This window comes from Onychomys torridus, chromosome 3, assembly GCF_903995425.1.
Source record: "Onychomys torridus chromosome 3, mOncTor1.1, whole genome shotgun sequence".
Classification (NCBI taxonomy): domain Eukaryota; kingdom Metazoa; phylum Chordata; class Mammalia; order Rodentia; family Cricetidae; genus Onychomys; species Onychomys torridus.
Genome location: NC_050445.1, coordinates 158,532,139 through 158,544,451, shown reverse-complemented (window position 1 = coordinate 158,544,451; position 12,313 = coordinate 158,532,139). Strand labels below are relative to the sequence as shown.

The window sequence follows — 12,313 nt, the reverse complement described above, 5'->3', positions numbered from 1 at the left end:
TAGCCGACGGTCCCCTCCCCAGGAGAGGGCCAGGCCAGGCAGGAATGCTGGCTTGCAAGATAGCGAGCTTGCCGGCGAGCTTGGGACTCCTGGGATTCTCAGGCCACCGGGTCTTCCTCTTTACTCGCCCTTGGCGACCAGGGCTCCTGGACCTGCAACTCAGGCAGCGGCAGGCGGGGTCACGAGGAGGAGAGCTTCAGATCGGCCCACGCTGGGCTGGGGCTGGGGTGGGGCTCGGTGGCTCGGGCTCCCCTATGTTCCCCGCCCCCGCCGGCCAGCTCGCCCTTGCTCCGCCGGCGCGCGTTCCTCGGGCGCCACCTCTTTGCGACTAGCTCATTTCTCAGCAGGTTGGCCCCAGAGCGTGTGAACCTTTTCGGGCTGGGCTCACAGCTCCTCTCCAACCTGCGCCGCCCCAGCTGGGCCGCTCCGCCCCGCCGCCGGAACCCGCCCTCGCGGCCACCTGGCCCTCGCATCCACGACACGCGCGCCTGCAACTTGTTCAAGGGCGTTGTGGAATCAACTTTCCGGAAGCAACCAGCCCACCGGAGGAGGTAGACCGACAGTTATGTATATATACGCGCTCTCCCGCAAGTGGCTGTGCACCCAGAGGCCCCGGTCGCAGGGTAGCTGACTCCCGCGGGACACTCGCTTTTGAGGAAGGGGTTTGCCCTGCCCCAAGAACCCCAGACCGCTCCGCCAAGACTAATTAGACATTGCTATGGGAGCCACGGCAAAGCGCCACGCATCCCCGACGCCTATGTAAAACGCTCAGGGTTTCGCTCTTCTTTCAGAGGAAGCTCTCCAGTTGCTTTTTCCCCTCTCGGTCCCTTTTTGCCTGTGTGGTTTGGGAGCGGCACAGTTGGAGGCGTTGATTCCTACATAAGTAAGTGCTCAGGGGCTTCAGAGAAACTTTTTTTCTTTCTTTTTCTTGTTCTTGGTTTTTTGTTTTGTTTTGTTTTGTTTTTTTCCTTGTAACTTGTGAGATGCTCTCGACATTGGAGTGGCTGTTGGGAAGCCACAGGCTTCCAGAAAAGGGAGCGGGGCAGTGCGAGGAAGAGATGGAGAGCCTGGACTGACCCTCAGGTTCCACTCTTGCAGGTCCCAGGGCCAGTGAGCGGCACGATGCTGCGGAAGCTGGTTCAGCAGTGGAGCGTCCTGGTATTCCTGCTCAGCTACTCCGTGCCCTCCTGCGGGCGCTCCGTGGAGGGGCTCAGCCGCAGACTGTAAGTACCCAGTCCTCCCCGGGGCGCAGGGTGGGGAAGGCCAGTGCCAGAGGTGGCCAGGCTGGAGCCATGCTGATGCCCAGGGCTTGGAGCCATCCCGGAGCTCCCAGCCTGAGTTAGATACAGTCACAGTCACTCCCTGGTACCTGCCACCGTGGGACTGAGCCTAGGAGAGTTGTCTGGAGAGCCAGTGAAACACCTAGACAGACCAGGCAGGAGACAAGTTCGATGTGGCTTTCCTTAAGAGGGAGCCTTTCCCTGAATCTGTTTGTCCGTAAGATCTCTGCCTGCAGGAAACTGTCAAGGTTACTTTACCGTCCAGGGAGCGTTTGAAACTCAACAGAAAGCCGAGGGATTCCAGAGTGAGCCATTGGTGTGCTTGTGTGTGCACGCGCGCGCGTGGACATGTCTAAATGTGGGTGGCAGTTTGTGTGTGGAAAGCAAAAACCTTGTGTTTTTTTTATGAATGACATAATTTTAAGCATATAAAACAGGACTATGTTACATAACAAATCATATTATATAATTTAGTAGTAGCAACTTTTCAGTGGCAAACTTCCAACTTTAGTATTGATATCATTCAGGAAGGCGGGTGTGCTTGCCTCCAAAGTGGACTTTAGGTGTGGAAACTTTTTTTCCCCTGGAATTATCACTAATGGTTCTTTAGTCCAGAGTTGAAATATTTGCATTATGGACTGATAGCTTGTATTTGGACATTCTCAGTTGGTGATTTTTTTTTTTTAAGAAGAGTGATTTTGACTTTGAGATAAGCATACAGCCAATTATACCAGCAAAAGATCACTACAGTGTTTGAGAAGTTAAAGGTGTGCTTGAGTATTCTTCTGTCTTCATAGTATTTGGGGCATAGCAGTTCATCGCCGTGTGTGTGTGTGTGTGTGTGTGTGTGTGTGTGTGTGTGTGTGTGTGTGTGTGTGTATAACATCATCTTGGGGCTGCTCTCGGTGTTCATGATGGGGAAACCATAAGGTTTAAGAACTGAGCAGAGTTTCACTCTGGAGAAGGCATTAAGGAGGACTTGCTCGCCTCACAATAGAAATAGCAATATCTACCTAATATTTACAGGCCAGTTCTTGGTGCTTCTTGTAAATTCCCAAGGGTGTACAAAAAGGCAACTGTTCTTCGCTGCTCTTGGTCTATTCTTATTAGTTCGGCAGAAAATCTTTAAATGAAATTACTTTAGACATGTCTGGATCTTGGCACCGAAATGAAAATCTATTATGAATCTCCTAAGGCGAGTTGTGTAGAACATTGTGCTGGAGATAAAGCAGTATTGTGTCCTAAGACTGAGTGTTCTGCTTGGCTATTTCTAAAAATTGTCTTCAGACTTTTCACTCATTTTGAGACTTGTGTGAAATTCAATTACCTAACATCCAAATATAAATACAGATGAACTGGATTTGAGAAAAAAAAAAAAAGCACACTTACATACTGTATTTATTTGGCTAAGAATTTCTGTCTTGGAACAGAGCCAACTTTTTCTTTAAAGTCGCTTAATACCTATTTTCTCTTTTGAGAAAGAGCAAATGAGCCATGCTTGAGTCCACAATGACAGAATAAAAATAGCACTAAGCTGTCCTTACAGCTATTTTTAACTCTTTCTTTGTTGCACCTTACAAAACTACCCACCAGAAACAGTTTGGCAGCCGGGGACTCTGCTCTAGTTCTTTTTGTAGGTGAAATATAATATTGTAGTTAAACGTTTACACTTAGCTATTGTTATAAAACTATGAGACATTCATATACCTAATGGCTAATAGCTCATCACATCAAAACTGAGGTTTTTCAAGGAAGTTGAAATCATTGGCAAATGAAATTTTTGTTAAATCATCACAGCCAAATGGAGTTGTTTAAAAAAAAAAAACTCATTATTTTTGGCATGGCTGCCAAGTAACAGTACATTCTGTATACTGAGCAAAACATTTACCTACTATTCCCAAGATCAGAAATTTTAACTTACCATCAAACCATATTAGTATCCGATTTTAGGGACACTACTGAAGATGTATTGATTTTTTTTTTAAAGCTAGAGAGTTTTACCTTTTTAGAGATAGGAGACTATCATAAGTGTGCTTCTTGAGCTGTTTAAAGGTGAATATTAATGATTAGTTCATGATCAAGTTGATGACTGGTAAGTTAGGGTGAACAATTGCTGCTGTGTGGATGAACACAGTGGCTAGTGGTTCCTCCATGTTTGGTATAGCAAGGGAACCCCAGGAGATGGAGGAGGCTGTCTTGCTTGGGCCAGATTGGGTCTACTCCACATAATGAAGGCATAACTTTCTACTGAGTCATAGGGTTGGAAGGAAGCATTGTGAGTCACACTCACTCTAACACCCTCACTCTGTTCTCTGGACTACAGAACTTTCTCAGACTCCTAGTGCATCCTCCAATCTTCACATCAGTGCATTCAGGCGGCTTCAGGGAGAGAAATTTCCATGACTGCTGTTCCCATTCCTTGATAGCTCCTTAGATACTTCATTTCCCTCATTGGAAACCCCCTTTCTATCAGAACAGTTGTGTTTTGACTAAAGTCCAAGTTATGTCCGTTAAACATTTTACCCAAATTTTTGCCTTTTTTAAAACAATAATCAAAGAAGATAATAATGCATAATATACTTATTTGTCTTAGGTCTATAATAAGATCCATGTGAGCCACTGTGCTATAAGAAATGTTTACAGACTTCATGAGTAACAGATAATGATTGATGTCATATATGCAGCTAATGTGTTTCATAGTTATCTACATTGAAAACCCCTTAATTTATTCCACACAACCAAGATCTATACTGTTTGTTCATGTCAATAATCTTGGCATCTTTTATTTTGGAAGTAGATCATTCCATGGATCTTATTTCCCATTGATGATAAAGATAATGCTGTGTTCTTCTGCCCCTCTAATTTCCCAGACAGGTATGTGTGACCACAGTATTTCAAAGGCAGTTGTATTTAAAATATTAAGTAGTTTATCTAACTGTGTGTAAGATTAGTATCTAAGAAAATTTGTGTTTTCTAGATTGGGCGGGTGGCTCAGATAACAACAGAGTGCGTGCCTCATATGCATAAATCCCTGGGTTCAGTCCCAGTATCATGTAAACTAGGCATGGTGGTGTACTTATAATCACAGCGCAGCAGAGGTAGGAGCAGGAAGATCAGAGGTTCAGGGTCATTCTCAGCTATATAGCAGAAATACACATCAGAAAAAAAATTTTTTAAGTGTTTTCTACTATGCTAGCAATATCTTCTCAAAAGAAGATAAGGGCCTTGCACCTCATGGGAGAGGTACTAAATACCATACTATTCGAGTTTTATAAAACACAAGGGTAAACTATTGCTGCATTTCCCATGAAAACAATCCTGGGAAAGTACAGTTCTTAAGTTGTGAAGGTGCCATGACTCACGGTTGCCAGACTGACCAGGATGACAGACACCCAGGCCAGTCGCAGAGGCAGGGGCAATGGTGACTTGATTCAAACAGATCAACCACTAAAGGTTTGGTTCCAAGTTCAGATAGAATTGAGCTGTGTAATAAGCTTGAACAAGAGAATGACAACAGCCAGGAATTGGGGAAGAAATAAGTCCCTACAATGATTAGTTATCAGCAAAAGTTTCTTTTTAATGTAACCTTTTGGTAAAAGATACTTACAACGCGCCTCCGTGTTTGAGAGCTGTCACACCAGCAACCCCGTCCTTTAAAAATGTTATTAGAGGATATAAAAACATTGGACCCAAACCTCAAATTTGTAGCCTATTAAAAGTTTCCAGATTACTGACTGTTACCAGAGTAAGATATTTTAATCTATTCACATGTGGCACCTTCAGAAAGGAAGAAAGCCTCCGTCATGCCTCATTTAAACCAGGCTCCTGTTAAATTCCTTTCCATGAAGTCATGTCTTTTTTTTTTTTTTTTTTTTTTTTTTTTTTTTTTTAACAAGCTATATGGCTTAAAGTCAGTCCCTATACCAAAATACCACAAGGAAGCTGGCAAACTGACCCCACCCCACCACCACAATAAGCCAAGCTCTGAGAATCCTACCTCTTATTTTGGTGATGGAAATGACTTTCAGTGGAGTTGGTCTTCAAGGATTATGATACATTTATGTGGTCAGTCCACTGTCATGGGGCTTATATGCTGTGCACCACACTTCTCGTCACCACTCTGAGGTGCTTGCTTTGGCCTTGCTTGAGCTTGGGAAAGTGTTGAGGGCATTAAAAAGATAATCTTGACTTTCAAGAATCAAAGTCCTGCTTTGTGGCATTCCTTATGTGGACTGGAAAAAGTCATCTCCTCTCCACACCTCATCTTTCCCATCTTTAAAATGGGCCTAATGAAGCTGTTTATTATCCACATTTCTCTGAGGAATTGGTGAAGTTCTATTAAAAAGGCAGAAAGGCCCAAAACACTCTTGTGGGAGTAAAGTAAGAATGATTATGAAGTGGGCCTGCAAAATCCACTCAGATACTTCCAAAGAGAAGCCATTTCAGACCACTGGTCCACTGGCGAAGACTGGGATTTGGTCCAAAGCTTAATTAAAAGCTTTTAGATGGTGGTGCATCTATGATCCCAGCATTCAGGAGGCCATAAGAGTTTCCAAGGCAGCCTGACTACATAGGAAGAACCTGCCTCAAAAAAAAAGAAAGAGAGAGGGGGAGGGGAAGGGAGGAAGGAAGGAAGAATGTGTAAGTTGAAGCAAACTGATGACTGGTGTGACAAGAGTAATGTGTGTCATCCTAAAATACAGATGGCCTCACACCAGGGCCCCAGCTCAGCTTCCCAAGCACTGGAATTATAGGTGTTCCCCATAATACTGAGCCCCTGAGATTTTTAATTAAAAAGAAAACACTGAAGTGCCAAAGGAATAGAGGGGTCTCATTGAAGCAGAGTATAGAAATGGACCTCCTGATACTCCTTTAGGGAAAACTTATCTATCTTGCCCCTTTTCCTCAACCTTCACATACAGGTTCCTGGTGAGTAATCATACATGTTATACTCTTGCATCTTGGCCCCATGGTTCCCTAGACAACCTTCCCATTCAGTCTTCCCTCAGCCTTTCTTGCCTCTTACTCTCACACTTGCTGTGTTCAGATCATGGTCTTACAGTGTGCATGTGCCTGTGTAAGCTTGGAGGGTACTCACGTAGAGCAACTTCATTTGCATTTCCTGGGATGGGATCTATCCCAGAAAAGCAGGGAGCTGGACACCTGGGTTTGTTTCTCCAACAGAATTCTGGGAGCTGTGATGAGATGCTTGTAGTTAGGATCCATCTCCTGGTTAGATTTTCTGCAGCAATACCTCAGAACAACTGTTTATTCTATTCTTTATTACATATTTCCAGTGCTGAAGATTGAACCCAGGGCCTTGCACATGCTGGGCAAGGGCTTTGTAACTGAGCCTCATTTCTATGCCTGAGCATGACAGAATCATGGTGTTTTCAGCAGGCATGGGAGCTGGATTCGATGACCCCTTTACTTTATACAGATGAACCCCATTTATACAGAATGCTCCTGTTCCCTGGTGAGACTTGGGGAATGGCTCCAAGGTCTCCCCTTCCTAGACTAGAAGCCAACCACTCCCCTGCAGGGGACCCGCTGGCAAAGTCCTGCGGCCCCTGCTGACGCTGCCTTCTCTCCTGACAGCAAACGCGCAGTGTCCGAGCATCAGCTACTTCATGACAAAGGCAAGTCCATCCAAGACTTGCGCCGCCGCTTCTTCCTCCACCACCTGATAGCAGAGATCCACACAGCCGAAATCAGAGCTACCTCGGAGGTGTCCCCCAACTCCAAGCCCGCTCCCAATACCAAAAATCACCCCATGCGGTTCGGGTCAGACGACGAGGGCAGATACCTAACTCAGGAAACCAACAAGGTGGAGAACTACAAAGAGCAGCCGCTCAAAACGCCAGGGAAGAAGAAGAAGAGCAAACCCGGGAAGCGCAAAGAGCAGGAGAAGAAGAAGCGAAGGACTCGGTCTGCCTGGACAGGCACAGCTGGGAGAGGCCTGCTCGAGGACCCCCTGCCTCACACCTCCAAAACCTCGCTGGAGCCCAGCTCAAGGTACCAGCGCTGTGCTCAGCAGGGTCCCCCTCCCTCCCCGCCTCCCTCGGCCATGGTCCAACAGACCCAGAACCTTCTTTAATTCTACATCTTGATCTGAGGACGCATAATTTAAAACCAATATAGGCCACACTGCCAGCCCTATTCATTAGTACTCCATAAACAATTTAATTTCTCTGCTTCCCTCCCTCTGACCCAGCTTTCCTTCTTTCCTCCATTGCTCCCCTTCCTTTACCCTCTACCTTCCTGTCCTCTCCATCCTCTCCCCTCCTCTCCTTCCCCTTCCTTTACCTTCCCTCCGCCCTCCCCTCCTCTCCTTCCCCTTCCTTTACCTTCCACCCTCCGCCCTCCCCTCCTCTCCTTCCCCTTCCCTTCTTCTGGTTTTTGCTTGTATGTTTCATTCCTGAGGCAGGGTCTTCCTCACAGCCCAGGCTGACTGTGAGCTCAAAACAATCAATCCTCTTGTCCCAGCCTCTCAAACGCTGGGACTATAAGTTTCCCCAACAGAATTATAGTAATTCCATTTCTTACCTGAGCTTCTGAACCTAGTAAGCCTCATCATGGCTGGCAGAGAAATTATTCATGCTCTCCATGTCAGCATCTTGAAAAACCTTCCTGATAGCTTTTTTCTTATTGTTCTTTCCTTCTTTCTTCAAGGAGGAACTCAGGAGGCCCTGATAGGCTCCACCAACATGGCCAGGCAGTATCTCATATACACCCTTTTGAGCCATTCACACATTATTTAATTAAATGTATTTCATTACATTTCTGACTTATTTTGATGTAAACAAATTAAGTTATTTTTTAAACACGTGTATTTTATTTTTAATTACATCTAATTCTGGTTTCTACCAGCTTAAGAAAACGGGGCGGTTTCTGACATTTTTCAGTCTTAGTTTAGGTTTAAGCTTCCCCGTGTACTTTTATACCAGCAAGTTGGAGTGATTTTCTCCTAGTAACACAGTAAGAAATAAGGAGCCATCACATCTAGAAGTTGGCTTCCCCATGACACACAGATGCAGGGACTCGTGGCACTCACAGGTTATAAAGTCAGGTAACTGAGGGTTAGGTCTTGGTCCAACATTAACATCCACCACCTTGAGCAAATGAAGACTCAGTCTAAGACTTGTTTTTGTCTTCTGTGAAGAACTTCCACGCTCATGGAGCTGAGTGACTACAGGGCTATAAGCACCCAGAGACTCAGTTCTGTTTACATGATATACATGTATGTGTATGCTGTGCATTTATATGGCAAACGGTCAGTTTCTGTGAGGCAAAAGGGGATAAATACTACTTTCATTTTACAAGACAGAAAACCAAAACACCTCACAGTTGGAGACACTGAGTTAGTTCATGCAATTGGACAATGCACCCTCACCTCAACAAGGTTTGTCTTCCATCTCCTAGAGCTTGAGCGAGGGAAGTGCTGGCACAGACCTCTCTGTGTCCATCTGCTGATGAGACCCGCTGGAGTTTTCTTTTGGGTTTTGTTTTTTGTTTTTGTTTCTTTTTTGCTTTTTAATTTCTCAGTATAGAACTTCTGTGGGGTTTGAAAGAAAGAGGGAAGTCACACAAGAACACAGCATATGAAATTCATAATCTCATTATAGAGTTCAAGGGGGAGTCGAAATCAATGCACCATCATTTCTGTCTTGAAAAGTCCACTAAGAAACAGTAAATAAAACAGAAGTAATACTAAATACATTACAGATTCATTATTCAACGTGCAACAGCATTAAAAAACTCTCAAGCACAGTCAATGGTCTATTCTGCAACTGGCTAATGGGACCTGACTCACTGACATACCCAGTGTACTTTAAGATATAAATATAACGTATATATTTATAACTAATGAAAGGACTCTATGGCCACATCCCACTTTCATCAGTTATTTTACAGTATACATATGTCTATATTAGAACTAGAAAAACAGAAGCATAAATGACTTTCACAAATACATTTTTCCTTTAAAGTTTTCACTGGTCTTCCAGTATCTGAAAAATTACTGACAATCAATGCTCATTAGTTCTTCTGCCCAGAGCTAAGACTTCATTAAAATGCATTTGGTAAAAATGAGGTTGTGGCCTAAGCAAACCCAGGCACAGGCTGAAAGGAGTCACGACACAACCTACCTACCATGTGTGTGCTGCTCAGAATATGCAAAGACTGAAAGGTCTGTAAGTGACCAACCTTTTAAGAACATCATTGCCATATGATGACTTAGAGGTCTGACAGGTCAGCACACAGGAGCTTTAGCATATATTATTATATAGTTTATTAAAGAAAATGACCTCTCTTACTAACTGTTCAAAGGAAATATATAACTTTAAGTTTTAAGATTACATTAAAAGATTTGATGTTTAATACAAGATACCCAGGTGCAGCGGGGTCTCATTTATTGAAAATCATGATTTGACCTGCAAAATACTGAGCTAGAAAATATGAAAACTTTTCAGTTGTCAAAAAAGCTGAAATTCTAAGTTCTCATTCTCTCTCTCTCTCTCTCTCTCTCTCTCTCTCTCTCTCTCTCTCACACACACACACACACACACACACACATACACACACCTACTTTCATGTTGGTCATGTAATCATTTTTACTTAGCTTTTCCAAATATGTACCTTTAATAAAGAAAATTTCAGAAAGAAAGATCTAAGTAAGGCCTAGATAGGGTGAAAATTTAGTCCTTGATATGTTTTTCCCTTTTCCTTCCTTTTTGAGAAAAATAATTGTTCAAAATACTATTAATTCCCACTTTTGTTACTCTTTAACTCAATTCAATAAGTGCCATTTAGTAAGATACATTTTTGCCAGTACAGTACACAAATTAGTGAATTTTGAAGTATTATTTATTTATTTTGTTTTAGTGCTAACATCTATCCAGTTCAAATATTCATCTTAAACTCTCTTTTTCTCTGTACTTAGGGGCTATTTAAATATTCCAACCAAAACTACTGGTGAAGAGTCAGCCCCGTGAGACACCCTACATGTTGATAACTTTTCTTTCTTTGACTTGCATTGTGATACTCCAAAATGGTCAAGAGTTTTTTACTCTCACACCCACACATCTATCTGTCTGTTAATGACACAATCAATTCCTACTCTGAAACCATTTCCTTAGAAATGAATATGTGTTCATTCACTGAAATAGACTTTACAGAGAAAGAGAGAGCACACACATGACACACTGTCACTGTGACCATGCTAATTAGAAAATACATGAGCCCCAGCACTAACTCTGAATAAATACACAGACAGAGCAATGGTAACTCAATTTATTCCTAGGCATCTTATCATTTAAAATAGACTTTATGTAGAGTATAGTGGTACACACCTGTAATCCCAGTGCTTGCGAGGGTAAGGCAGGAGGATTGCAAGTTTGAGACTGGCCCTGGATATACAGTAAGAAACTCTCAAAAAAAAAAAAAAAAGTTTGTTTCTTTTGAAAAACCCATTCAAACATACCAGAACATGAGAGACAAATAATTATTAGCTTTGTCTTTGAAGACTGAAATCCAATATCAGCCTCATTATGAATGTGTAAAGACAGCTCAAAGGTGACAGATCTTGTCACATGAACATAGCATGTGTGTCCAATGTCCCACACTCACCTCCATCACTGTGCACAGCCAAATGAGCACCCACACAGAATAAAGGAACTCTGGGTCAGTCAAATCTGATATTGCCGGGAAGTAAACTTCTAAGTGAGGAGTTCTGGTGTTCAGTGCCCAGCCTGGCTTCATCTCCAGGTTCTTCACCGAGCTGCTTTCCTGATGTGCTGGCCGGCGAGCAGTAGTCCTCACCCTTGTCAATTAGATACTCAGTTAGATTCCTTTTCTCTGTGTGACGGGCTGACCTTTCAGTTGGATCAAGGACTCTAGCCATAGCTGAGGTTCCCCAGGCACGTCCCTTCCATGGGGTACAGCTTAAGGTCCCACCATCCCTTCCCTCTGAGTCCCCACACTTCTCATTCGCATATTTATTGCAGGTTGTGCCTTCTGTAAGGGAGATTAACCTCTTTTCTTCCCTTCCTTGTCTTCACAGGACGCATTGAAATTTTCATCGCAGATCTTCCAAGGACACATTACAGGATTTTGTAATAGTAAACATATGGAAAGTAGTAGACATATTTATTGCCTGTACATACTGTAAATGCATTGGGATCAAACTGTCTCCCCAGGAAACTCCACATTGGTCATGTGAATATTTTTTCTTTTTTTTTTTTTTGCCAAGGCTAATCCAATTATTATTATCACTGTTACCATAATTTATTTTGTCAAATGATGTATTTATTTTGTAAATGTATCTTGGTGCTGCTGACTCTATTTTTTGTAACATAATGCACTTTAGGTATACATATCGAGTATGTTGATGAATTTAACATGAAAAAGTGTCTCTATTTTGTGGTTGATTTTAATGAATGCTGAAATATAATTATCTAGACTGATTTCTTTCTGTGCATGTGAAAATGGCAATATTTTAAATCTGTAAAGAATGTCTAATAAAATATAATCTAAGTATACCATGACTCACAATGTGGATTTTTATTCTTTAAAGTTTCTAATCTGAAGAACATAGTGAAATTTTTTTTAAGCTCTACTTGAATATCATCCCAAGCTTAATATGTTGATATGGGCATATATTCCAACATGCCCACATTAGCTTTTAATTAATAACCACTTAAAGTGTACTTCATCCAATATTTCAGTGCAAGTCAATAGAATGGCTGAACATCCTGGATTTCAAGTTGAAATGAAGACAAGACAGAGCAAAAAATAAGCAGAGAAGTCAGGAGAAAAGGTCAAAGAGGACTGTCCAGAGTTAAGACCCAGACAGAAGAGGGCCTAAGACTTCAAGACTCTGAATAAATTTTGCCAGTGTAAAATTTAGTTTGTAAGAGCTTGCTCTCATTCATAACAATAACAAAGATCTGCTTGGGAATTCTGCTGGTCACGGTTTCCTGCTAGAGGAAGAAGAGTGCGTGGTTCGAAAGCTGTAGGACAGCCTCAGTCTCTGG

General features: G+C 42.7%; 1 protein-coding gene across 1 annotated transcript; it reads left to right on the top strand.

Moving 5' to 3' along the window:
• The first annotated feature begins 262 nt into the window (after window positions 1-262).
• Window positions 263-11,818, top strand: Pthlh (parathyroid hormone like hormone). Its single transcript, XM_036182072.1, has 4 exons — window positions 263-883; window positions 1,099-1,223; window positions 6,879-7,295; window positions 11,341-11,818. The coding sequence occupies exons 2-4, from the start codon at window positions 1,123-1,125 to the stop codon at window positions 11,348-11,350; spliced, it is 528 nt and encodes a 175-aa protein (XP_036037965.1). The 5' UTR covers window positions 263-883; window positions 1,099-1,122; the 3' UTR covers window positions 11,351-11,818.
• Window positions 11,819-12,313: the final 495 nt, after the last annotated feature.